The sequence below is a fragment of the Grampus griseus genome (genome assembly GCF_964374135.1).
Source record: "Grampus griseus genome assembly, chromosome: 2".
NCBI lineage: Eukaryota > Metazoa > Chordata > Mammalia > Artiodactyla > Delphinidae > Grampus > Grampus griseus.
In genome coordinates this window covers 133,644,917-133,669,085 of record NC_139018.1, presented here as the reverse complement: position 1 = coordinate 133,669,085, position 24,169 = coordinate 133,644,917, and the positions used below count along the sequence as shown (strand labels likewise).

At 48.7% G+C, this 24,169-nt stretch overlaps 1 protein-coding gene across 2 annotated transcripts in view; it reads left to right on the top strand.

The window, feature by feature from the left end:
• Nucleotides 1–16,254, top strand: part of ST8SIA2 (ST8 alpha-N-acetyl-neuraminide alpha-2,8-sialyltransferase 2) — a gene marked incomplete at both ends in the record, with an annotated part of 58,376 nt that extends 42,122 nt beyond the window's left edge. For both annotated transcript variants that reach the window (XM_082648626.1, XM_082648625.1), the window contains 2 exons: nt 2,515–2,808; nt 15,969–16,254. In XM_082648626.1, coding sequence (XP_082504752.1) covers nt 2,515–2,808; nt 15,969–16,254 — 580 coding nt within the window. The remainder of the gene's footprint in view (nt 1–2,514; nt 2,809–15,968) is intronic.
• Nucleotides 16,255–24,169: the final 7,915 nt, after the last annotated feature.

The window sequence follows — 24,169 nt, the reverse complement described above, 5'->3', positions numbered from 1 at the left end:
TCCAGTCGCCTGGGGACACATTTGGACACAGTTACTCACGGCCCTGATACCTGACCCCCAACCCAACTCAAAAACAAGGGCTTGCTGTCCCCTGGTCAAAAGTAGGGCACACAGAGCCTCGAGTTTCATCCCAAACAGCACCCCAGCACTGGCAGAACCACATCTCACGTTTCTATCGGGACTCTCTTGATGCAAAGAGAGCCTTGTCCCGGGCTTTGGGAAGCGGCCTTATCACAGAGCTCCCTGGACCTCAGGACGTGGGATTAGATGGTGTGCTGACTCCTGCATCCACTGTGATGCACGAGCTGCTGCAGCCCCGCAGCCACGCTTGTTTTAGTTTGTTGTCCTTTCCCAGGTTCTGTCTGTGCCTGGCGTACCCAGTGGTCCAGTCCTGTTTCTCAAAGCTCTCCAGTCGAAAAACTGGGGATGGAGGGGAGAAGGGAGAGGAGAAGGGAAGTGGCAGGTTTGTCTGATTGGAAGCCAGAGAAGGGGTGAGGGTAGTTTGGGAGGGCGTTAAAGGTATGGTCAGAGGGCAAAAGCTGACCCTGGCAGGGTCTGATCACCTCCTGGGGAGCCTGGAAGCGTTGAAGGCGGCCTTCCTGACCTGGTTTCCATATTGAGTTTTCAGTGCTCCACCCAGCCTGGCCCCAGGATTTCCAGAGGCCACAGCAGGTTCTAACCAACAGTTTTTTTGTTTTGCTTTGTTTTGTTTTTTTGACACTTGCACAGCAAGATGAGTGGTATGATGTCTGGAGTCCAGTCTTGGCTCTGCTGCCCATTTGTCACGTGACTTGGAGTGTGTCACTCCCCTTTCTGGGCCTCAGTTTCATCATCTGTAACCTGGGCGGTTCGGCTGGCAGTCTCTGAAGTCCTTCCGTTAGGCTCTAGCCCAGTGTCTCCAAACATAACGAGCATATGAATCACCTGAGCTTATCAAGATGCAGAGTCATCAGGTCTGGGGTGGGGCCCGAGACTCTGCATTTCAAATACCCTTGTGCCGATGAGTGGACCGCACTTTGAGAGGCACGGCCACAGCATGCTCTGCCTCTCCCAGGACTCACGTCCGCAACGGTCCACACGCACTTGGAAAAGAGGGACCTGAAACACCACGGCGAGAGCCACTTAGAACAATGTGTGGCTGTACTTTGACCTTTACTCTATGGTTCTCACAGATCTGCCTGTCTATGGGGCCGACTTGTGTGGTCTTTCAGGACAAAAGTCACACGGTGCCACTGTGTACAGACCCCCACTGGCTGCCAGGTGGCAGCATCCCTGACACACAGACCCTTTGCTATCTCACCTTGCTTGCCTCTCTCACCCCATCTCCTCTACACAATATGCCCCCATCAGAGCAAATCACCTGCCTTCCCCTAAACACCCACACTGCTTCATACCCCTAGGCCCCCGTGATACATTTATTGGGCCTGAAATGCTATAGCGTGATGTTTCCTAAACTGCCTGGTTATAAGACTAAATATCAATTCCTCAGCTCACCTGCTGAATCTGGACCTCTAGGTGAGGGACCTGGGGATTCTGGTTTTTTGGTCGTTTTTTTTTTTTTTTGCGGTATGCGGACCTCTCCCACTGTTGTGGCCTCTCCCGTTGCGGAGCACAGGCTCCGGACATGCAGGCTCAGCGGCCATGGCTCACGGTCCCAGCCGCTCCGCGGCATGTGGGATCTTCCCAGACCGGGGCACGAACCCGTGCCCCCTGCATCGGCAGGCGGACTCTCAACCACTGCACCACCAGGGAAGCCCAGGGTTCTGTATTTTTAACCACTGCCTGAGATGATTCTTCTGCTCTTGCAAGCTGGAGAAACACTCTCCTGAGGTCCCTTATCCACAGACGGGCTTCTGCTCTGCCATCCTTCCAGACTTCCCGTGATGGTCACCACCTCAGGAAGCCCACCCGATGCTCCTCCCCGTGAGGATGATGATAACAGTTAACATGTACTGAGCTCTCACTGTGGCCCAGCAACGTTCTAAGTACTGGGTGTCTAGGGACTGCCTTAATCCCTGGGAGGGGATGCTGTTGTGATCTCCGTCATAGCTAAAAAAAAACTGTTGTGGTGCTTCCTTAGCCAGGAGGAAGCTCTCAGAAAGCACAGAGAGGTTGATCAGGTTACCTAGAATCACACAGGTAGAAAATATCGGAGCTGAATTCTGAACCCAGGAGTGTGTCTTCAGAGCCCTCACTCTGTCACCTAATGTGACCAGGTCACACCTGCCTATAGCATGGTCAACTTGTGGGCTGAGGGCTGACTTACAGGCAGGCATTGTACAACCCCGGGGCCCAGCAAGGTTCTATGTATGTGCTAAGGGCCCAGCCAATATGTGTGTCAGGAGAAGAAAGAACAGGGATGACAGGAGGGCCTGGTGAATTCAGGAGGATGCCCTACGTCTTTGTTTGGGGATGAGAAGGATGCAAGGAGAGATCAAGGATGGATAAAGTTAAGTATAAGCAGCAGTGCCTCAGCTTCCCCAAAAGGACCATCGCTGCCTTTTTCTCCGGCAGGTGCAACCTGGCCCCGGTGCAGGAGTACGCCCGGGACGTGGGGCTCAAGACAGACCTGGTGACCATGAACCCCTCTGTCATCCAGCGGGCCTTCGAGGACTTGGTCAACGCCACGTGGCGGGAGAAGCTGCTGCAGCGGCTGCACAGCCTCAACGGCAGCATCCTGTGGATTCCCGCCTTCATGGCCAGGGGCGGCAAGGAGCGGGTCGAGTGGGTCAACGAGCTCATCCTGAAGCACCGCGTCAACGTGCGTACTGCATACCCCTCTCTGCGCCTGCTGCACGCCGTCCGCGGGTGAGCAGCCACGGGGTGCGGGGGGTGCTCGAGAGGCGGTTTTCCTTTCCCAGGTGCATTTGCAGCCCAGCTCCACCACTCACTCGTTGTCTGACCTCTGCAAGTCACCTGGCCTTTCTGAGCCTCCCTTCCTGGAGGAGTAGGCTGGCTGGCAAACGTGTGGCATGTGGCGTGCCAGTTCTGAGCAATCTGTTGCCCCCACCCAGAGAGCAGTGTGGAGAATGATCCTCGGACAGCCACTGGGTGGAGGAGGAACCACAGGGGGGCAAAAAGGAAAGCAGGAATATCTGTTGGGAAGCGGTTGCAAGAGTCCAGGTTGGGAATCACTGTGGCTTCGACTGGGACAGTGGTAGTAGATATGCAATGCTTTGGTCAGATTTGCTAGAACGTTTGGAGTAGAGGCAGCAGGATTTGCTAATGGATTCTATTTAAGGACCTCAAGGGGTGAGAGAAAGAGAGAAATCCAGGATGACTGTCAGGGTTAGAGCTGGAGCAGATGTGTGGACAGTGGCGCCATTCCCTGTGATGGGAGAGTCTGGAAGAAGTCTGTGTGTTTGGGCATGTTGAGGAAGAGAGCTCTTTCTTGGGCATATTCACTGTGAGATACCTGTTACAAATACATCTCATGACACTCCTGACTGCCAGCTTGGCCCTGCATCCAGTGGTCCATCCAACCCCCTGGCAGTTCACAGTCCTGCTCTGGTGACATAAGACAATTTCTGGGGGACATTGGAATGATCTTCACTGGGGCCTTAGCCTAACTTGGTGTGACCCTAGGAAGTCCTTTGAGCCACCCAGAAAGAACTGTTGCTGTCTTCATAAAGGTGACCCCCGACCTGAGGCACCCAAGCCTGTGACCAACACTGGTCTAATTAGGATGGGTATCAATACAGAAACCCATTGCCCTCAAGAAAGACCTAGAGAGACATTCAATGAGAGGCAGCCACATTCGTGGCTGATGGAGAAGAGTGATATCTGTATGGACCCAGGCTCGCTAGGGCTGCATTCTTTATCCTGGAGGTGGACCTGTCAAGCCTCCCTTTGGCACTCACTTCACCCCCTCATGGAGGGGGGCTGCTGCAGCAGCCCGCATCTCATGGATTTAGGCTCCATGCCTTTAACATTGTTCCTTCCTGGAAGGAGGAAAGTCTTTATGTGGTTTGGAGGTCAGAGGATATGAGGGAAAGAGACGAAGTGCCCTTTGGTAAAGAGAAAAAAAGTCCCTTGCCTAGGGAATGGGCAACGACCTGGAAGAAACTGTGCAGCCAGAACTCTTTCCAGCTATAATTGACTCACTTTCACCTGTCAAAATAGCATTAAGCACCAGTAATAAGCCCTTTAAACAAACGGGCTGTTAATCCTGAGATTGCAACATCTTCCTTTGCAGGAACTCCCGGGAGGAAATACTGCAGGAGAGATGGGTGGGAAAGGGTTCTCCTTTTAGCAAGGGGAGGGAGCAGGAATGAGGGCTTCAGGGGCCTTGGGATGGATATCTGACAATGGCCCCCTCCCTCTGTGCGGACATTGGGCCCTATAGGGTTTGGGTCCAGTAGGGCATCACTGAGAAGGTGGGCAATGTCTGTATTGAGAGGAAGGGCTTGCCTCTGTTCCCACCAGGTGGGAACCTACCTGGTGTTTACTGCAAGAGGAGGAATGAGCTGGTGAGGGATGCAGAACAAAGGCATCTGAGAAAACAACAAGGGGTCATAGAGAAGAAGGCTGAGGAGGAATCTGGCTAAGAGGCAATCTGGCCTAGCATCAGGAACATGAGCTTTGGAGGTAGGGACACCTGGGTTCACATCCCAGCTCCGTTACTCCCTTGGTTGTATAATATCCTTGACCAGGTGGCTTGTATCCTGTGCCCTGCTTTCTCTATTTATACTGGGGAGCAATACCTACGACAGAATGTGTGTCCTGTGACAACACAGGGGAGACAGACAATCAGTCATAACTACTGTGATCATGGCAGCTGCCACCAACCCCCAACCAAGGGATTAGACTTGTCCTGTAGACTCAAGAGGTAGAAGCAGGACCAGAGGGTGAAATCACTGGGAGGGAAATGTATTTAGGCTCCATTTAATAAAGGAGTCTATAGAACAATGGACTAAGTCAAATTCACCTGAACTTTACCTCCAAGTTCCAATATGGGTTGTAGTTTGCAGAATAATCTTATTTCCTCATTAAAAATCTGTTGTCCAACAAACACCCCATTTATGGGGTGGGACAGAATAAACACTTTTTTATTGTGGTAAAATATATACCACATGAAATTTACCATTTTAACCATTTTCAACTGTGCAGTCCAGTAGTGTTAAGTATTTTCACATTGTTGTGAAACAGACCTCCAGAACTTTTTCTTCATGCCAATCCAAAACTCTGTACTGATTAAACACAAGTCCCCTCTTCCTCGTATATCCAACCCCTGGTAACCACCATTCTACTTCTGTTTCTATGATTTCGGCTACTTTAGGTGCCTCATATAAGTAAAGTAATATAGTATTTGCTTATTTGTGACTGGCTTGTTTCACTTAACGTAATGTCCTCAAGTTTCATCCATGTTGCAGCATGTGTCAGAACCTCCTTCCTTTTGAAGGCTGAATAATATACTATTGTATGTATATGCCATGATTTGTTTATCCATTCATCCATCCATGGACATTTGCTTTTACCTCTTGACTCTTGTGAATAGTGCTGCTATGAACATGGGTCTGTGAATAGCTCTTTGAGACCCTGCTTTCAATTCTTTTGGATATCCACTCAGAAATGGAATTGTTGGATCATACCGTAGCTCTATTTTTAATTTTTTAAGGAGCCTCCATACTGTTTTCCATAGTGGCAGCACCGTTTTACAATCTACCAACAGTGTACAAGAGTTCCAGTTTCTCCACATTCATCCAACACTTGTTATTCAATTTATCCACATCCTGACCAACACTCATTATTTTGGTTTTTTGATAGTATAGCCCATTGAAACCATTTTAAAGTGTACAGTTCACTTAGAAGAAATTCGCTCTTATAGAAAAGCATAGGGAATCTCCTTATGACCTTGGGTTTGGCAATGGTTTCTTAAGTATGACACCAAAAACACAGGTAACAACAACAGCAGCAAACAACAAAATAGATTAAAATGGACTTCATCAAAATTAAAACTCTTCGTGTGCCAAAAAGACAATATATCAAGAGAGTTAAAAAGCTACCCATAGAATAGGAGAAAATATTTGCAAATCATATTATCTAATAAGGGATTAATATCCAGAATATATAGAGACCTCCTATAACTCAACAACAACAAAAATCAAACAACCCAATTCAACAATGGCCAAAGGACTTGAATAGACATTTCTCCAAAGTAGATATACAAGTGACCAATAAGCACATGAAAAGGTGCTCAACATCACTGATCACTAGGGAAATATAAGACAAAACAACAATGCGTTACAACTTCACACCCACTAGAATGGCTATTATCAAAACAGTGGAAAATAACACGTGTGAGGAAACTAGAATCCTTGTGCTTGTTGATCAGACTGTCAAGTGGGAATTGACTTTGAGCACCCTAGTGTCTTCATCTTACAAATGAGGAACTTGATGACCAGACAAGTTGGGTGATTTGTATGAGGTCACCCAGCCAGTAAGAGTCACAACCATGAACTTAACCACATTGTCTCGCTTTAATGCAATGCACCAGATGTAGCAGAAATTCACACCCACCCAGTTCTGGATTTGGGGGTGCTATGAGCTCAGAGGGCTGGGAGCTGCTGCACTGAAGATGTGGTGTTAGTAGACCGCAGTGGATAGCAGCGTGTCAAGACTCCACCTGCACAGCACCGTTATCGCAAGCACAGGGCAGCTTCCCCACCAAGCAGCACAAGCGGGAAGGTCAGGACACCTCAGAATAGCCTTATAAGATAGATACTATTTCCATCCCCTGTTTACTCATAAGGAAACAGGCTCAGGAATGTGAAGAGGATTGCCCAAGATCACTCAGATGGGAAGAGGGGGATTAGAATCCACATGTAGAGGCTTCAAAGTCTCTGCTTTTCCCACTGCCACCCGCCTTCCCATATCCTTGACACACAGACTGACCACTGTCTGTTGACCATTGATGCCCCAAAGACACTAATTGATTAGATTAATGTTGACTTCATGGAGATCTTTAAGAACAGGCCACCAGCACCCTGTCCTGCCAACTGTCCCCATTTTTACCAGTGACTTACTTGAAGGCATCAATTGTCTGCTTAGCAAATTCACAGGTGATGTGACTTTTGGGGAATTCCCAATATTGGGGGCCTCAGAGTTGAATCCAAATTTCTCTTGACAGGCTGAAACAACGAGCCAATCTAAGAGGAAGAAATTTCATATGAATGAATGCAAGATTCTGTACTTGGGTTCCAAACAGTTGTACAGGTAAAGAGGGATAAACAGTACCAACCATCAGCAGATGTGTGGTTGCTCAAAGGGATAATGTGATCTTAGCATTACACATCCATAGCAATGGATGGATGGGTAACATCTTTGAGAGTCAGGGAGGTCAGTGATGGATTGTTGGAGAATCACATTCCGTTTTGGGTACCAGGCTGGAGAGGGGCCACAGTGGCAAAGAAATTCAAAAGTTGAAAGGATTTGGGAAGAGAAGTCTCCAAGGAGTATGAGAGCAATCTTTCTTATTCAGCAAATACTTACAGGCACCTCAAGGGTTCCAGGCCTGTGCTGGGGGAACACAAAAATCAATAAATCAAGGCTCCTGCCCTTGAAGGGCTCGCAGATTTGGGCTGTGAGTCTCCAGGTATGAACTAGGGTCGGGAAAGGATCTAGAGTAAGTCTGGTTTCCTCTGGACACTGGGAAGAACATGCCAACAAATAAAGATCATCTGAAATGAGTATAGTTGCCTCTTAGGAACGGATGAATTCTGCATTCTTGGAGATGTCCAGACAGCAAGGGATGCCCCTTACTGGGCTGTGGAGAGGGAAATATGTATTATACAGTTAGGGTGTTAGTTTGCTAGGGCTGCTGTAACAAAGTACCACAGGCTGGGTGGCCTAAAGCACAGAAATGTATTGCCCTACAGTTCTGGAGGCTCGAAATCCTTCTGGGGCCTCTGAGGGAACAATCTCTTCCAGGCCTCTCTCTTTGGCTCGTAGATGGCCATCTTCATCATTCTCCCTGTCTGTCTCCAGATTTAAGGACATCAGTTATATTGGATTAGAACTCACTCTAGTAGCCTCATTTTAACTTGGTTGTCTCTGTAAAGACCCTTATCTCCAAAGGTCACATTCTGAAGTACTGGAAGTTATGACTTCAACATATGAGTTTCGAGGGGATGCAATTCAGCCTTTAACAGTTGGGCTAGATGGTACCCGCGCCCCCCACACACCCCCCCCCCCCCGCCCCGTGCACAGAGAGCCTTTGATTCAACACACCTGTGCTAGGAGACTCTCTACCCACCATGTACTCTCAAGATTCCTGCCATCTGTGGCAGTTATCGGTCCTGGACATTACAGGGAAGTGGGCAGCTTGAGGCAGAGACACTGAGCAGAAGGCCTGCCCTTCGACACTCGCTGCCCCTGACCCAACCTGGCTTCCAGGAGCTTCTGGCTCTGCCGGCCCTCAAGGTGGCACAGTGCCCTGGCTGGCTGTTGGCAAGGGGCGTGAGCAATGGAGGGGAAGGACACCCAGGCAATTGAATTTGGCTGCAGGAAGTGGGAGGCTCTGGTCAGCAGCTGGTAGTGAATGGCTCTAATTCAGTTACCACAATGGGGAAGGCTGGGACCTACAGAGAGGGCTGCCCTCGGGCAGGAAAGCAGCTCGCTGGCTGGCCTGTGTAAGCAGCCGCCCAGCCCAGAAGCCTAGGGCACAGAAGGCCGGTGAATTCATGCTTAATTAGGCATCAGGAGTGCTGAGCCTAGGCCCTCGGAAGGCACTGATCCAGCGGGCACCACTGTCAGGGCTGGAGCAGCGGCTCGGCAAAGTAGGCCTTGCTGCCTGTCAGAGGGGAGCAGAACCTGAGGCCGGAGGGCAGGTCCAGGGTGAGAGAGGAAGCAGGGTGCAGGGAGGCAGGGGAGAGACCAGCTAAGGCTGGAGGGGGTCCCTCCCAGACATGCCTATCAGAGTCCACAGAACACGTCTCCAGGGCTGGTCACAGGAGTTGAGGCCCAGTCTCCTGCAGTGGACACGGAGTGTGGAAGTGCATTGCATGGTGGTGTTACCTACAGAAAGGGAGGAAGGTCTGGGGTGTTAAAGCACAGATGGCATTGGTCATTTTTAATGGATTGTCTCCATTTTTTTTTTTAATAGCAATGGACATAGTCAAAAGAAAAAGCCAAATAGTATGGAAGGATTTCAAGTGAAAAGTGAGGCCTCCTCCACAGAAGCAGCCTATTAGACTGGTTTTTCTATGTGTATCCTTCCAGAAATATCCCCTTTCACACCTAAGGGAGCATGTTTTAAGTATTGCACTTTGCTAAATTCTGGAAATTATTCCATATCGACATGCAACACCTCATTCTCCTTCACAGCTGCCTTACACTCCACCGTGTCTGGACCACAATTTCTGTTAGCAGAAGGCATCAGTGGGCATCGCAAGCTTTTCCAGTCTTCTGCTGGTATGATCAGTATTACAGCAATTGTCCTGGACTGGCATCTACACACATATGTATATATGTAGTCTTGCTTTTTAGATGTGCCATTGCTAAAAAAGAGAGATGGATATATGCTGTACGCATTGTTAGTTTTCATGGAGATTGCCAAATTGCCCACCACAGAGGTATGTAGCAATTTACACTCCCACCTATGATTATTGGAAATACCTGTTTTCCCATAACCTCCCCAACATGATGTGTTATCAACAACTATTATCGCTGCCAATCCGGTGAAAAATGGCATCTCATTGTGTGAAATTGAATTTTCCTTTAATTATGAATGAAGTTAAATATAACTTTTTTTTCTATTTGTAGTGGCCTCCGTTTAGATTCCAGAATCTAGCCAGAAGGTTTAAACCCCCAAGAAATGGTCTTGCTGGGTCCCTGCAGGGCCTCTAGCGACAGAAGCAATACCTGTGCGGGAGCTGCGGTCTCTAGACTCCCTGGGGCCACCCCCACGTGTAGCAGGAGGAACGCCTTAAGTAACCGGCATCATGGTTTTTCCTTCTTTCTTTTGGCAACATACCGTCTAGGATGCTGTTAGCCCACGTTTCACATGTGAGAACCCAGTGGCTGCCTAGAAGGGTTTAGGGTAAGGCCAGGCTCCTTCCACCTCTCCTGCCAGTGCCCCCGAAGGGAGACATTAACCCCTACTTGCTAATCTTTACTCACTGCTTCATTAAACAGAGATCTGTGAAGCACCCACTCTATGGGTGAGCTATGCTCGGATCTGGGGTTACGTGGAAGCAAAAAGTCAACCCACTCGCTCATAGAAGTTTAAATTGTAGGGGAGGAGGAAGACAAGTGAACAAATCATTACAGCATAGCATGATCAGCGCTAGGATAGGAAAAGAACAACATACAGTACACAAAACCATCCAGGCAGGTCCTAGAAGGCTTCCTTCAGGGAAGCTGAGAAGGAGTTGCCAGCCAGTAGAAGTAGGAGGTGGGGGTGTCCTGGAAGAAACCAGAAGTTCCTGGTGGCAGTGTGGCTGTGCATGCCAGGTGGTGGGAGGGATTTCAGGCCCAAATCTCAAGGGCTTCACAAGTTGGGCTGAGGCTGCTGGATGTTACCCTGTGGACCCCAGGAGTCATGGGGGAACTTTTGGTGGCATGGTAATACTTGAGGCTAGCCTGGCTTACTTGAATGAGAGCACTGGCTTGGGTAAGCATGGAGGCCTGGGGACCAGGAATCAGCCTCAAGCATCCCCAGGGCTTAACCAGCTCTGCACACCAGCCCCAAATTCTGAAACAAGTCCCCCGATCTCCAGTTCCACAAAGCTGGGAAGCTACATCCCGAGATGCCCCCCAAGACACCAGAGCTCTAAGGTGCTCCCAAGGAAAGACGGCAATGGGCTTTGAGGCCCCTGGACCAGAGACCGGGCTGGTGATGTAGATGACGAGAGAACAGGAGTCTGAGAGCCCTGTTTCTGGCTTTGCTGATGATCCTGTGCAAAGCATCACCAAGTATCCCTCGATGACCACCTGTGAGGCATTCCTGTTCCTTAAGGATGATATGAGCTATATCCCACAAAGTGCTTTCAGCTTCTTAGAGAAAGCCCCTTTGGTCACTTTTTCCAACCGTGGCAGCCACCATGCTTGCCACATACCAAGCACAGGAATCCAGGGAGAAGGACAAGTGTGCTTTGGTGATGATTTTGGCAATCTTCATTTATTGCCGTCCATGCTCATAAAATATGCCACTTAATTGTCTTGGCAATTGGGGTAACAAATTTGAAAAATAATTACTGCCTTTTTGGAGATTACTTCGCCTTCTAATTAAAGCCTCCAGACTGGGATATTAAAGGCGCATTGTCAATACAGCATCGTGGATGCACCCAGCTAACCTCGTTTAGGAAGGCAAAATTAATTAGTTTGTGTTTTAACACCCAGCTGTTATCTCAAGGAAAGAAATCATCTACAAGTCGGCCATGCACACAGTCTCTAAATTGGCCAGGGAGACTGAGGAGCGATAAAGGAAATGGAGAGTGATTTGTTCCCGCATAACTGTCAGCTTCTAGAACAAGCTGCTCATTAAACGGCGTCCCCGTGTCCCTGTCAGACCTCACTCAGGAGCTCTTGTTTACCCACAGAGGCAGAATCGGAAATGAGAGGGTCCCTCCCTGCCACTGAGCTCTCAATTCATTCCGGAGCCTCTTTTGCTGTTAACACCTTTCCCAGTGAGCAATTCTGGGCAGCAGATCTGAGAGGCTGGGTGTTTCTATTCCTGTCTTAGCTGGCCAGAGTCACAAAGCTGCATGCACTGCTAGCTTCCCCCTCTCTCCTTTTCTACTTCTTCCCATTTTTCAATTCCATTTAAGTTCGAAGTTGCCGAGCGCCATGGAAGCCAGGATAATCAATTCTAGTTTATGTTACAATAACAATCCCTGAAACCCTTGTGATTTAGCACAACAGGAGTTTATTTCTCATCCTCGCAAAGTGTGATGTAGGTTGGTTGGAGCTGTCTTCCAACCAGTGATTCTAGGATTTAGGCTTCTTTCATCTTAGGCTGACATCATCTTTCCAGGAGGCACTGAGGTTCTCCAAGGCAGGAGTAAGCTCTCGGGGAACAGTTGGTCCAGCAGGGACCATTTCCTATTGCAGTCTATTGGCCAGAACTGGTCATGTGACCCCAGCTCATTTACAAGGGATGCTGAGAGATATAGGCAAGCCCATGGAGGACTGGTTGAGCGATGCTGTCTCTGCCATAGTGCCTTGGCTGCACCACACACTGAGCCAGGTGCCTCTGATGACCCCACAAAGGAGTGTAAGGCATGGCCTCTGCCCTTGGGGAGATCACAGTACAGTTTCAAGTGGGAGTCCAACCCATACAGTAATGAAGGATCAGCTCGGGTTGATACGCACGATAGGATCCATGGAAACAAAACTCATAATAATAAGGGGGGAATGACTAATTCAGTTTGAGTTGAGAGTGGAACAAAGGGACCATTTCCAGGAAGACGTGATTCACATGCTCAGTTTGAGGGGAAAAAAAAAAGAGAGTTCACCAAGAGGACATGTAGGGGAGAGGCACATCTACGGGGAGGGCACTGCACTTGTCTGGGTAAACTCAGACCCACCTATGAGCTGCTTGGACGTTTCCCCACTGATTCAATTCTTCCCTGTCTCTCTCTGGGCAGAGCATCAATGGCTTGAAAAGAAATTTATTTCTGAAAGCCTTACCCTGCTAAGCCCTTACAATCAGAAAATAAACAAACCGCAAATCCCTAATCTGTCATGTGGCCGTTGTTAGGGCTTGAATTTCTCAGGGAGTGAACGGTCTTTGAGATGCTCTCATGAGGGGACACAGCCCGTGGCTCATGTGTCCCTGGATAGTGTCAACAGCAGCTGCAGCCAGCTCATCCCCAACCCCGGCAACGCCCCCAACCCCCAGAATCACTATGGAGTGAAAAAAGCCCAAGAACCAGGAGTGGGGAGGCTGCATTTTATCCAAGCTCTATCTGACCAGCTGTGTGAGAGGTTTGCCTCTTCTCAGGCAAGTCACCCTGGATTCTCACTTTTTCCTCTGTAAATTGAAAGACGAGGACAAGTTCAATCCAGGAGAACCGTGGATTACCCATAGATATGGTCTGTTAACTCACCCAATAGGGACTCACCGGATTAAAAAAAAAAAATTTTTAAGTAGTTGCCAACATTTAAAAATTTGGAGAATTTGTGTTAAAATCCAGATTTCTGATACCTTTGAAAAAATCAGAAAATTTGACATGACCATACAAGACAACAATAAAACCAGCTACCCCTTTAGATGCCACAGTCCCCCCCCCCCATTGCCTTGGCAACACAGAGGCCAGTGTCAGTTTTCCTTACACACATGTCCCAACTCCCAGCTCGCTCAGCTATATTCCCTGCCAGACCGCTGAGCTAGATGAGTTCTCCAGGCCCAACTGTCTTTAAAACTCGATGACTATCCCTTATGCTTACTTTCCCCCCTCTTTTCTCTAAATAAGTCTCGTTCTTAGGTTCTTCTGGCAGAACCACCTGCCAGTTAGAGCAGGGCTTCTTAGCCTTGACTGTACATTTGAATTACTGGGGGAGGTTTTAAAAATCCCAGCGTCCAGGCTGCACCTGGATGTGGGACCCAGGATGGGTCGTCTTAAAGCTCCAGGCAGGGGCAGCCTAGGTTGAGAACCATTAAGTTAAAGCTGAAAGTGCAATGGAGTAGCTCAAGAGGGGGTGAGCTCCCCACTATTAGATGTAGTTAAGCTGAGGTGTCAGCTGCTGCTCTTCTGAATTCTTCTCCTCCATGCACTCTTCCTGCCTTCAACCCCAGGGTCCTCCCAAGCTCAGCTCAGCCCCACTGAGCGTATAGAGTATTGAGGTAGTCTAAGGAAGGGCTCCCTATCTAATAAGCCCCAGTCTCAGCATCAAGAAACCCCCTGAGCCAGCACCATGGCTTGTCACTTTCCTACCCTGAGCCAGCTACATATCAGCTGGGATGAAACTTCTCAACCATGCAGGACAGAAATGATGAAGTTCTGTGGTATGTCCGCCAACTCTTTTCCTATTATTTTTTGTATTGTGTTTGCAGTTACTAGAGCCATTCTTCGGTCCTCTGCCTCTGCCTCTCTGTCTGATTCCAGGTTGGAAAATTCAGCTGCAGGGAAGTTTCTTGGCTCAGACAAGATGAAAAAGGAGAGGGTACAGAGAAAGGGGCCTTCAACTGACAGGCTTATGAAACAACAGCCGTTGTGAAAGAGGGCCACCTGCAGAGCCCAGAAGAATCATGTTCACTCTGATTCCGGCCGTTGGGGACCACAGACTCCATCATCAATGTTAGGGGGGAAATTCAGACCACCCTGGCCTGACAGACAGGATGGGGTGGGAGGGAGCCTTGAAATAAGTTTTATTATATCCAATAGTATATGATTTACTGAAATTATATGGGTTATTAGGAATCTATAACCTTGTCTGATACAAAGGCTAATGTCTCCCCCAAAAGCTAAAGGATTTAAACTTGAGTCTCTGAAATGTTTGGGGGTCCCTATTTTGGAGCTGCAGAAGGAACCTCTTGCAAAAGGATGTTCTTGGGCTTCTAGAGAAGCTGCCCCCAAACTTTGAGCTAGAAGCACTGTTAATAGTGTAAAACAGTTGTAACTTTCAGCAACATGTAAGGGTTCTGTGCAGCGTCGTTTTACCTTCTGGCATGAATTTCACTGACACGTGTGACTTTATAGTCTTGGGCATCACTGTGCCTAGGCGCCACGGGGAACGTCGTTGGCCTGTGCTTCCGATGGGGGGTGGGTGTTTCTCACAGTGGCAAATGAGAGCTCGTGGGATGGGGGCCCACAGAGTGTGTTTGAGTACAGAAAAGCACGGACACTGTCTGGTGGAGACACAGTAGTAAGGACTTTGTGATAGGGAAGTACGGCTTTCCACCAAGGCATATGCATTACATCTAAAAGGATTCAGCATTGGGTAAGTGGAAGGTTTTACTAGAAATAAAGAGGTTGGACCACACATCCCAGTGGGTTCTAAATCCAAGCAGGAGAAAAACCATGATGGAAAACAAAAATGATGGCAAGGAGAGTGTCTATTTTCCCAGTTCTGAAGACACTTCTGGATTGTGGTGGAACTTGGAGGCTGTCTTGGCCATCCCTTGGTCTGTGCCCCATCGTTGCATAAATGTGAAAAAGTGGGTCCAGCAGGGAGAAGCAACTTGCTCAAAGGCACACTGGTAGTTGTAGACAGAACTGTCACTGAAACCACCTCTCAACATCTGTTGCTTAGCCTGTGAAATGAAGATGGTTTCTTCCTCACTTCTTTCTCGATTAAGGTAAACCAAGGCCCTCTATGTACAAAGGTAGCTCGGCACCTCACTCAACACAGGAAGCCCTCAGCCTAAAGCTCTGCTCTCCCCGCCCTGCCTCCGCCCCGTGTTTCCTCTCATACTTCCGACAGAGTCCTTTGCAGAACCCAGCCTCACAGGGAAGGCCGCTGTTTGCTGCTCCCTCTGCCCTCCAGGGAAGCCACATATGCTCAGAGATGGGCAGCCTGCATCAGAGGCGGAAGGGGGCGGGGTGTGGGGCCTGTGGGCAGGGATGGGAAAGAAATCTGATGATGCTTAGGAGGCAAGGAGGTCAACCCCTGCCAAAGTCAGGTGTGGCAATAGGCAGTGGGCACCATGCAAGAGGCGGCCCTTTATCAGGGTCGGCAAACTATGGTGCAGCCACACCCGTGTGTGTTGTCCGTGGCGCTCTCGGGCTAAAATGGCAGAGGCCAGGAGTATGGCCGCAAAGCCAGCCATTGTTGCCACCTGGCCCTTTACAGAGAAAGTTTGCAGCCCCTGCTTTAGGTTTCAACCAGCCTGAGCTCAAGTCAAGGTCCTGCCCTTTCTACCCAGGTGAACCTGGGCAAGCCCCTTTCATCTCTGAACCTCATGTCCTCAGCAGGTGGCAGGCTGTGGCCCAGGACAAAATCTTCCCCTTCCTGGAAAGGATAATTCGCAAACTCAGGTTTCTTTTTTGTTTCTTTGTTTCACTTTCTTTTTTTTTTTCCCCCAGATACTGGCTGACTAACAAAGTTCACATCAAAAGACCCACCACGGGCCTCTTGATGTACACCCTGGCCACACGTTTCTGCAACCAGATCTACCTCTATGGCTTCTGGCCCTTTCCACTAGATCAGAACCAGAACCCCGTCAAGTACCACTATTACGACAGCCTCAAGTACGGCTACACTTCCCAGGCCGGTCCCCATACCATGCCCTTGGAGTTCAAGGCCCTGAAGAGCCTGCACGAGCAGGGGGCTTTGAAACTGACTGTCGGCCAGTGCGACGGGGCCACGTAAGGTGAGCGCCCCGTGGGACTCAGTGGCTCACATTTCCTGCCAGCTACACCACAGGCAGATGGGAGTCGGGGTGGCACAAACTCTAGAACAAGCAGGCTAGTGGTTTTCTTTGTTCAAGTGTAAAACAGTGACCAGAATATATATATCTATACCTGCATATATATATTGACCTGAGTATTTATAACTGTGTGGTGTTCATCTAGCATTAGGCAGATAAGCCACAGGAAGAAGGTGTGGAGAACCCACCTGGATCAGATTGAGACTCAGAGCATCTTTGGGGGCAGAAGGACTGGACAGGAAGAGATGTCAGTCCCATGACTGGATGACACACTGCCTCCCAAGTTGGAGGGGTCTTTGGGCTCACGGATGATTGGAGAACCACTTGTTGGCCGCTGCCCCGAGCCTCTGAGAAATGTGGATTCTGGGTGAGCCAAGACCAGAGGGGACAACTTGACCCAAGTCTAAAATGGTGCTGTTCCCAGGAAGAGGGAGGTTGGAACATTCAGCCCAGCCAAGGAGCACAAGGTCAACAAAAGGAGCAGAGGCCACGTCAGAGCTGAGGACTCGGTTCCATGAACTTAGAGTTGAACTGCCCACAGGACGAACCACAGTTGACCCACCTGTCCCAGACCAGCCTCCATAGCTCTGGAGAGAAGGCTGGAGAAGACAGTGGACAGGTCCTATTCTGGCTTTGCAAGAACCCCCAAGAACCTGGGACCGAGCAGGCAGATGACACTAAATTGCTAGGGTGTTCCAAATCGTGTTTTCGAAAAATCGCAGCTTCCTACTAAGAGTCAGCACTCCAGCCCCAAATAAGGCAAAAGAGTGTCCAAAATGTGGTGGCTGTTCTTTAAAGCCACTTGAGTTGTCAAGGAGGAAGGGACCCTGGGCTTTCATCCTCAGGGTTAGCCTCCTTCCTGCTCTGTTAGAATGTCACAGAAAGGACTGTGCTCTTCCCTTCTGCCTCCAGGGAAGCTGCCGCAAAAGCTTGAAAGGGCACCGCAAAGATAAATGTCATCCCTTTAAAATATAGGTGATTGCCTTCTTGGGTGCCTCGGGAGCCCCAGAGTGTGAGGCCCCAGAGTGTGGAAGAATGTTAAGCATCGAGCTCCATTTCTCTACAGCCACTGTGTTTGCTTTCTGCATCCTGCACTCCGGTGGGGGTGGGGGGGGGCGGGAGGTGTCTCTGCAGCCAGACTGCTGTGTCAATGTCACTTTCTTGTCACTTTCCTACCCTGATCGTCACACTTGCCGGCACTTGCCGGCACTGAGCTCCAACACTGAGGTTTTCAGCTCTGTGGGGAGAGGTTGCAATGTCCATCCCCACCTCCTTCTTTTCACAGAGGCAGTGATTTTAGAATTTGGCAAAATCCTTTTCCCCCCTATTAAGATTAAGAGTTAAGACTTTTTTGCAAAACCCAAAGCCAAATGTAGAATCCAAATACTGGACATACTCTCCCCAGGGAAACCTGGGCTTGATGCCGATAATTTAGGGGCTGGAATGACACGTCACATGTAGACAAGCATTAGCCAGCTTGATTTGATAGATTCATTCCCTTGCCTGATAAATAACGGTGTTTTCAAATATATTTGAAAGATAAGTCAAAAAACATTATATTGAAGGTGAAGGGGGTTAAGAACAGGGATCAAGATCCGCTCCCAAGCATATGAGACGACATAATTAATCAATGGCAATTCAAGCAGGACATTTGCTCTAAATTAATGCCTGACGGGAAGCCAGTGGAGACAGTGGAAGGATGCTCAGAACCTATTAACCCTGCATGCAGACGCTCCAGCTCCAGACCGAGATCACGATACGATGTCTCTGTGTTTCTTCCCTTGTTCTTCTTGTTGACGCTTGAAGTCTGAGATTTGGGATTTGCATTAGAAAATTAATATTTAAAAAAGCAGCAGCCCTAACAGACTCCATGGGGACAGAGTGGTTTGGACTTCTCACAAGAAGTGGAAATAATTAGTATCACATTTTACACTTCTCCAGGGCCTTTCTTCTTGAGCCTCTCAGAGACCTTGGAAGACATTTCATTGTTGAAGCTCGCAGTGCCCTGGGGAACAGGCAAAATTGCCAGTGGGGCCTCAATGGGTTAGCTAAGGCCTTGGGTTCCAGAAGTTTCCAGTGGTGAGTGCAGAGAGGAACTCGATGTCAGGTCTTGGAGTTGGCCCTACACTCCACATACCTGCCAGTGCCCACCTGCAGGGGAGTAAAGGGGCCAGAGCTCTTTGGAAAACACGGTTTTCTTTCTGTCTCTTCTCGGTCTTGGGTCCTTAAACTGAAATTGATGGAGTGGAAAGGGAAGGAACTCTTAAAACCTGCTTCCGGGTTCTCTCCAGAGAGGGCTGGGGACCCAGGGCAATCCGCACATCACCATTCCCAACCCGCAGGTCCTGTACTGCCAAAGCACTTTGGCCCTGTGATGGCGTGAGTTCCAGAGACCTCGGCTTCCCTTCCCCCCTTGCCCTCTCCATCTGGGCACCATGATCAGGAGGCAGCCTGTCCTTTTCTCCTATTTAGAGCTCAATTTGCCCGAGGTTCCACTGTAGCCTCTGACGCAGCCCAGCTAGTCTGGGGCAGCCCCACGGAGTCCCGGCCTGTACCTGGTACCCGGTACCCTGATCTGCTGCCTTGTAATAACAGTGGCCACAGGCCTCCGGGAGCAGGTGCTCCGTCAGCCAACCTCCTTTTGACCATCAGTCAATCCCCAGTCACCCCATCATCACCCACCCTGAAGCCCCTCAGATCTTCTCCATTTGCCTCAAACCCCCAAATGACCCCTACCGTCAGCCTCCTCCTTCGGTGAAGAGGTGGAATCATCTGAAATGCAGTCTCTCCTCAAAATCTCTTGATCTCTCCCCTCCCCTTTCACTTCCTTCCTCCCACTTCTGGGGAAACGACATTCATCCTCTCACCGGTCCTCAGCCACCCTGCTGCCTCTGTCCTCTCTTTCCACCAACGGGCACTCATTCCACCCATCCTGGCTGCTGTGGCTCGTCCCTTCACCACCAGACCTGGGGGTGGGGGGCTTTCTGGTGCTGGCACCGCCTTTCCTCTCGACCCCCTCGTGGCCCCCATGCTCCTGGGACCAGAGACTCAGCTGCCACGTCAAAAGCCCTTTCTCATCACCAAGCTTTTTGCACTGCTTGGCCCTACACTGACGCCTCCTGGACGTTCCCTGTCCCCTTGGTGCCCAGGAAGCCGCGTTCTCGTGACTCTTCTCCTTTGCCGATGCCCCTTTGTTGTTTATTTATGTATTTATTTATTTATGTATTTATGATTTATTTATTGACACCCTTACCTTCATCTAAAAAGTAGCTGAGGTAGATCCGACCATGATTTCCCTCTCTCCTTCTTACCCCACACTGAGATCTTCCCCACCTTGGTGTCCTCTCCTCGGCCCCCTTTCGTCACATCCCTGCACACTCATCAGCAACCTCCCGCCTTCCTTCGGAGGCATCCGACACTTCCTGCAGCCTAGCGCCTCCCCTGAGCTCCAGGCTCGATTGCACACGGCTCGTTGGCCATTCACCCCATCTGCTCCGGCAGCGCCAGAAACTCAACATCTCTGAAGCCAAGTGTATCATCTCTGCCTCCCCTTCCTCTACAGTCTCTCCTTTGACTGTCAGAAGACCCATGATCCTCTCAACCACCCAATTCTGAGACCCTAAAGTCATCTTCATGTCTTCTCCATGCATTCCCTTGTTACTCTTGCACTATCCTTGTCTTCTGGTCTCTCAATTTCAGCAGCAGTCTCCTCTCCCAGATTTCCTCTGGGCACACTTTCATGTTCTCCAGTCCATCCTAGACATTCATAGAGTTTTTTTTTTTTATCTCCAGCCATTCACAACTTTTAAAATAATGTGCAAGTCTTCGTCCTGACATTACAGACCATCCAGTAAAGCCCCATCCTTCCTTTACACCTTGTACCAGTCCATCTAGAGTAGCCATCATTCCTGGAAGGGGTGCCCGGTTTTCCTGTCTCTGTGCCTTTGGTCTTGCTGTTCTCATCCCCTGAAACACTCTCTCCTGGTTCTTTCAAGGCCCATGCAGAAACCACATCTTTCATGAAGCCCCCTCCCGATCTACCAACCACTGGGATCTCTCCCTCCGCTGAACCACCGTAGCACTTTATTTGTACCTTTCTCATGGCACTTACCATATTCTGCCTTGTATTATAGTTATTGTGCACTTGTCTTATGACCGTTCTTAGACTGTAAGCTCGCCAAGGGCAGGGACTGTGTTGTATTCATCCATGTCCATCACAGCACCAGGGGTGGTGCATAGCACACAGCAATTGCTCAATAAATGTTTGTTGGATTAAATCCTCAATGCCTATCAAGGGTTGTATAATTAAGAAAGTCATTTTGTGTCTTATAGTGTCACAGGAACTTCCAAAGAATCATGTGAGTTAGGAAGATGCAGAAATCATTATCCCCATTGTATAAGTCATAAGACTGAGGCAAAAAACACATGAAGCCACATAGCTCACCAAAAGAATTTGCATCCAGGTCTTCTGGTCCCCACTCCAGGGCTTTTTCTTTTCATCCTTGCAGTTGAGTCACTGTAAATTGAAAACTGACCCTAGACAAGGTCCTGGCTGCCACGGGTCTGGGCATCAACTTCACAGAGTCGGGCAAACCTTACTGTGAAGCCCCGCTCATGAGCCCATCAGCACAGGCAAAATCTCGCTCTTTTTTGGAGAGAACAAAAGCCATTCAGGTTTTACCAGGCCCAGGGGGTGGAGCTGTGGGACCTCATAAATCATTCCCACTGCTGTTGTCACAAGGTAGAAACCATCCGTCCAGATGGCAAAGAGACTACCAGCTCCAAGGGGCTGCTTTTGATAAATCTCTTCATGCCTAATTAAGGCTCCCCTTCCAGAATGAATGGAACAGGAACAGGAATGAATGATGCCAGTCAGATGGGACTCCAGACATGCATGCTGCCTCATGAATGCCCTTAATAGCATCCCCAATGACACTGACAGTCTGCCCCAGCCTGCCTGTCTCTCACCAGCACTGCCGGATGTCATCATCTTTTCCCATCTTTATCTCCATCCTTTCGTTTTCTCCTCTCCAGGGCTCTTTGCCTTGGCACCCACCAAAATCAGGGTGAACCTTTGAGAACCAAGTTATAGCTCTTCCTGGGGACCGGAGCCCTGGCCTGGGGCAATGTAGTGAAGTGGCAGGAGGGGAGGAGAGAGGGGGGCACTCTATGCCATAGAACAAGGAGCTGTTCTGGTGGTGGGCCATCCATAGCAATGAGAGGTTTCCATGGTTACTGTCTAGAAGCAATGTTTTTGTCACCTTTGGGCTTCATGATGAGGGTAGGAGTTTCATTTCCATCCTTAGTGGTCCAGGTGGTGGGACCAGTTTCCACATACAGTGCATTGAGCTCTCCAACCCCAGGTCATCCCATGTGTTTAGAATCACCCCAGTTGGCTGTAGCCAAAGCCCAACAGAGCCACCCAGCAAGGACACTGAAGGTCCTTTGTGGCCTCTCTCCGTCTTCCTTGCCACTTCCTCAGCCATCCCACCTCCCCCTAGAACTTGGGGTGGGAAATGGGATTCCCAAGGGGTTCCAAGACGTGTGTCAAGAAAACCCCAAATACTCCAGCCATGACAACATGTTCAAGTATTAAAGAGGTTTCCCTAAAACTGATCTAGCACTAGCTGTCAGCAGTCAGTCCTTGGGGAAGTAACAGAATATTACTGCCTGGCTGACAACCAGGCAGTGGGGAGATGGCCCCGTGGCCCACGTGGACCCTACAGAGCAGGCCCAGCCAACAAGGACTGCAGACTCCAGGACGGAACATTGAGGTAAGTCAAGGTGAGGCTGGCGCCGCAAAACACCCCTTTGATTTATTTCAAAGTGCCTTCATTTTCTAGAACAAGTCTGTCACGGTAGAGTTACAGGACAGTGTCTGTGATGGGATGTTGGCTGTTGCAAAGAAGACCACTTTGGGGTGAGCTGCTTTGCTCAAGGAAAGCCAGGATTGAACTTTCCCATCCCCACGGCCAGAGTTGCAGTGAATGTAACTCAATGTATAGTAAGTCCCCTACGTATGAATGAGTTCCATTCTGAGAGCACATTCATAAGTCCACTTTGTTTGTAAGTCCAACAAAGTTAGCCTAGGTACCCAACGAACACAATCGGCTATGTACCACTGCTTTTACGCTTGCTTCCAGACATCCTGAGTTTGAAATAACGGTACCCGTACTACTGTACTCTATACAGTACTGTAAAGTATCGGGTTGGCCAAAAAGTGCCTTCGGTTTTTAAGTAAAAATAAAAGACATATTTTTCATTTTCTCCAAGAACTTTATTGAACAACCTATTCACCCTTTTATTCCACTACTTTCTGCTATTTTTCAGGCAACTTCATAATTCCATCTTCCCAAAACTTTTTGAGCAAAGAATGGTTCCAGGTGCCTTTTACAGTCTTCCAGGGAATTGAAATTTTTTTCCATTAAGAGAATTATGTAAAGACCGAAATACATGGAAATCCGAAGGTGCAATGTCTGTTGAATATGGTGGATGAATCAGAACTTCCCAGCCAAGCTGTAACAGTTTTTGTCTGGTCATCAAAGAAACATGCAGTCTTGCGTTATCCTGATGGAACATTATGTGTTTTCTGTTGACTAATTCTGGACTCTTTTCGTCGAGTGCTGCTTTCAGTTGGTCTAATTGGGAGAAGTACTTGTTGGAATTAATTGTTTGGTTTTCCAGAAGGAGCTCATAATAGAGGACTCCCTTCCAATTCCACCATATACACATCACCTTCTTTGGATGAAGACCGGCCTTTGGTGTGGTTGGTGGTGGTTAATTTCCTTTGCCCCACGATTTCTTCCATTCCACATTGTTGTACAGTATCCACTTTTCATCACCCGTCACAATTTGTTTTAAAAATGGAATGTTTTCATTACATTTAAGTAGAGAATCGCATGTGGAAATATGGTCCAGAAGGTTTTTTTCGCTTAATTTATGTGGAACCCAAACATCAAAGCGATGAACATAACCAAGCTGGTACAAATGCTTTTCAACACTTGATTTGGATATTTTGAGTATGTTGGCTATCTCCCACATGGTATAACATTGATTGTTTTCAATTAGTGTCTCAATAACTATCAACTTCAGCTGGTCTACCCAACCGTGGAGCATCATCCAGCAAGGAGAACTCTCCAGCATGAAACCTCGAAAGCCACTTTTGACACGACCGTTCGATCAGTCACAGCACCTTCTCCATACACTACACAAATCTTTTTGTGTGTGTGTGTGTGTTTTGGTTGTGTTTTTACCTTTCTCGAAATAATAAAGAATAGTATGCCAAAAATGTTGCTTTTTTTCCTTCCATCTTCAATATTAAAATGGCTACACAAAAATTCACCAAGTTTGATAAGTCTTTTTTTAAATGCACGCTGATATGACAGCTGTCACATACAATCTAACAAAATCGTTTCGAATGAAGTTAAAGACAACTAAGTGCTATTAGAGCCAGCTGATGGAAAAAAACGAATGAACATATTGGCCAACCCAACACACAAAAGTACAACTACTTGCAGAGGATGCACACACGTGACAATGTACGCCAGACATGTGAACTAACGTAATTGGACATGCGAATGCACATTTGCATCTTTGAAAGTTCGCAGCTTGGAGCTTCATATGTCGGGGACTCGCTGTAACAACAACTGTGACTTCTCGTGCTCAGGAGTATCTCTGGGCAAGAGCTCTGGGACGGGTACCAGATGATCCAGAAGCCTGCCATTCAAGAACCCAGGGGACACAGATGAGTCATTCAACACTGGTGCCTTCTCAGCTATAAAATGGAGAAGACAGCTACCTACCTTCTTCCCAGAGTAATTGTGAAAATGCAAATAAAGGATGGGGCAGAGAGAAAAG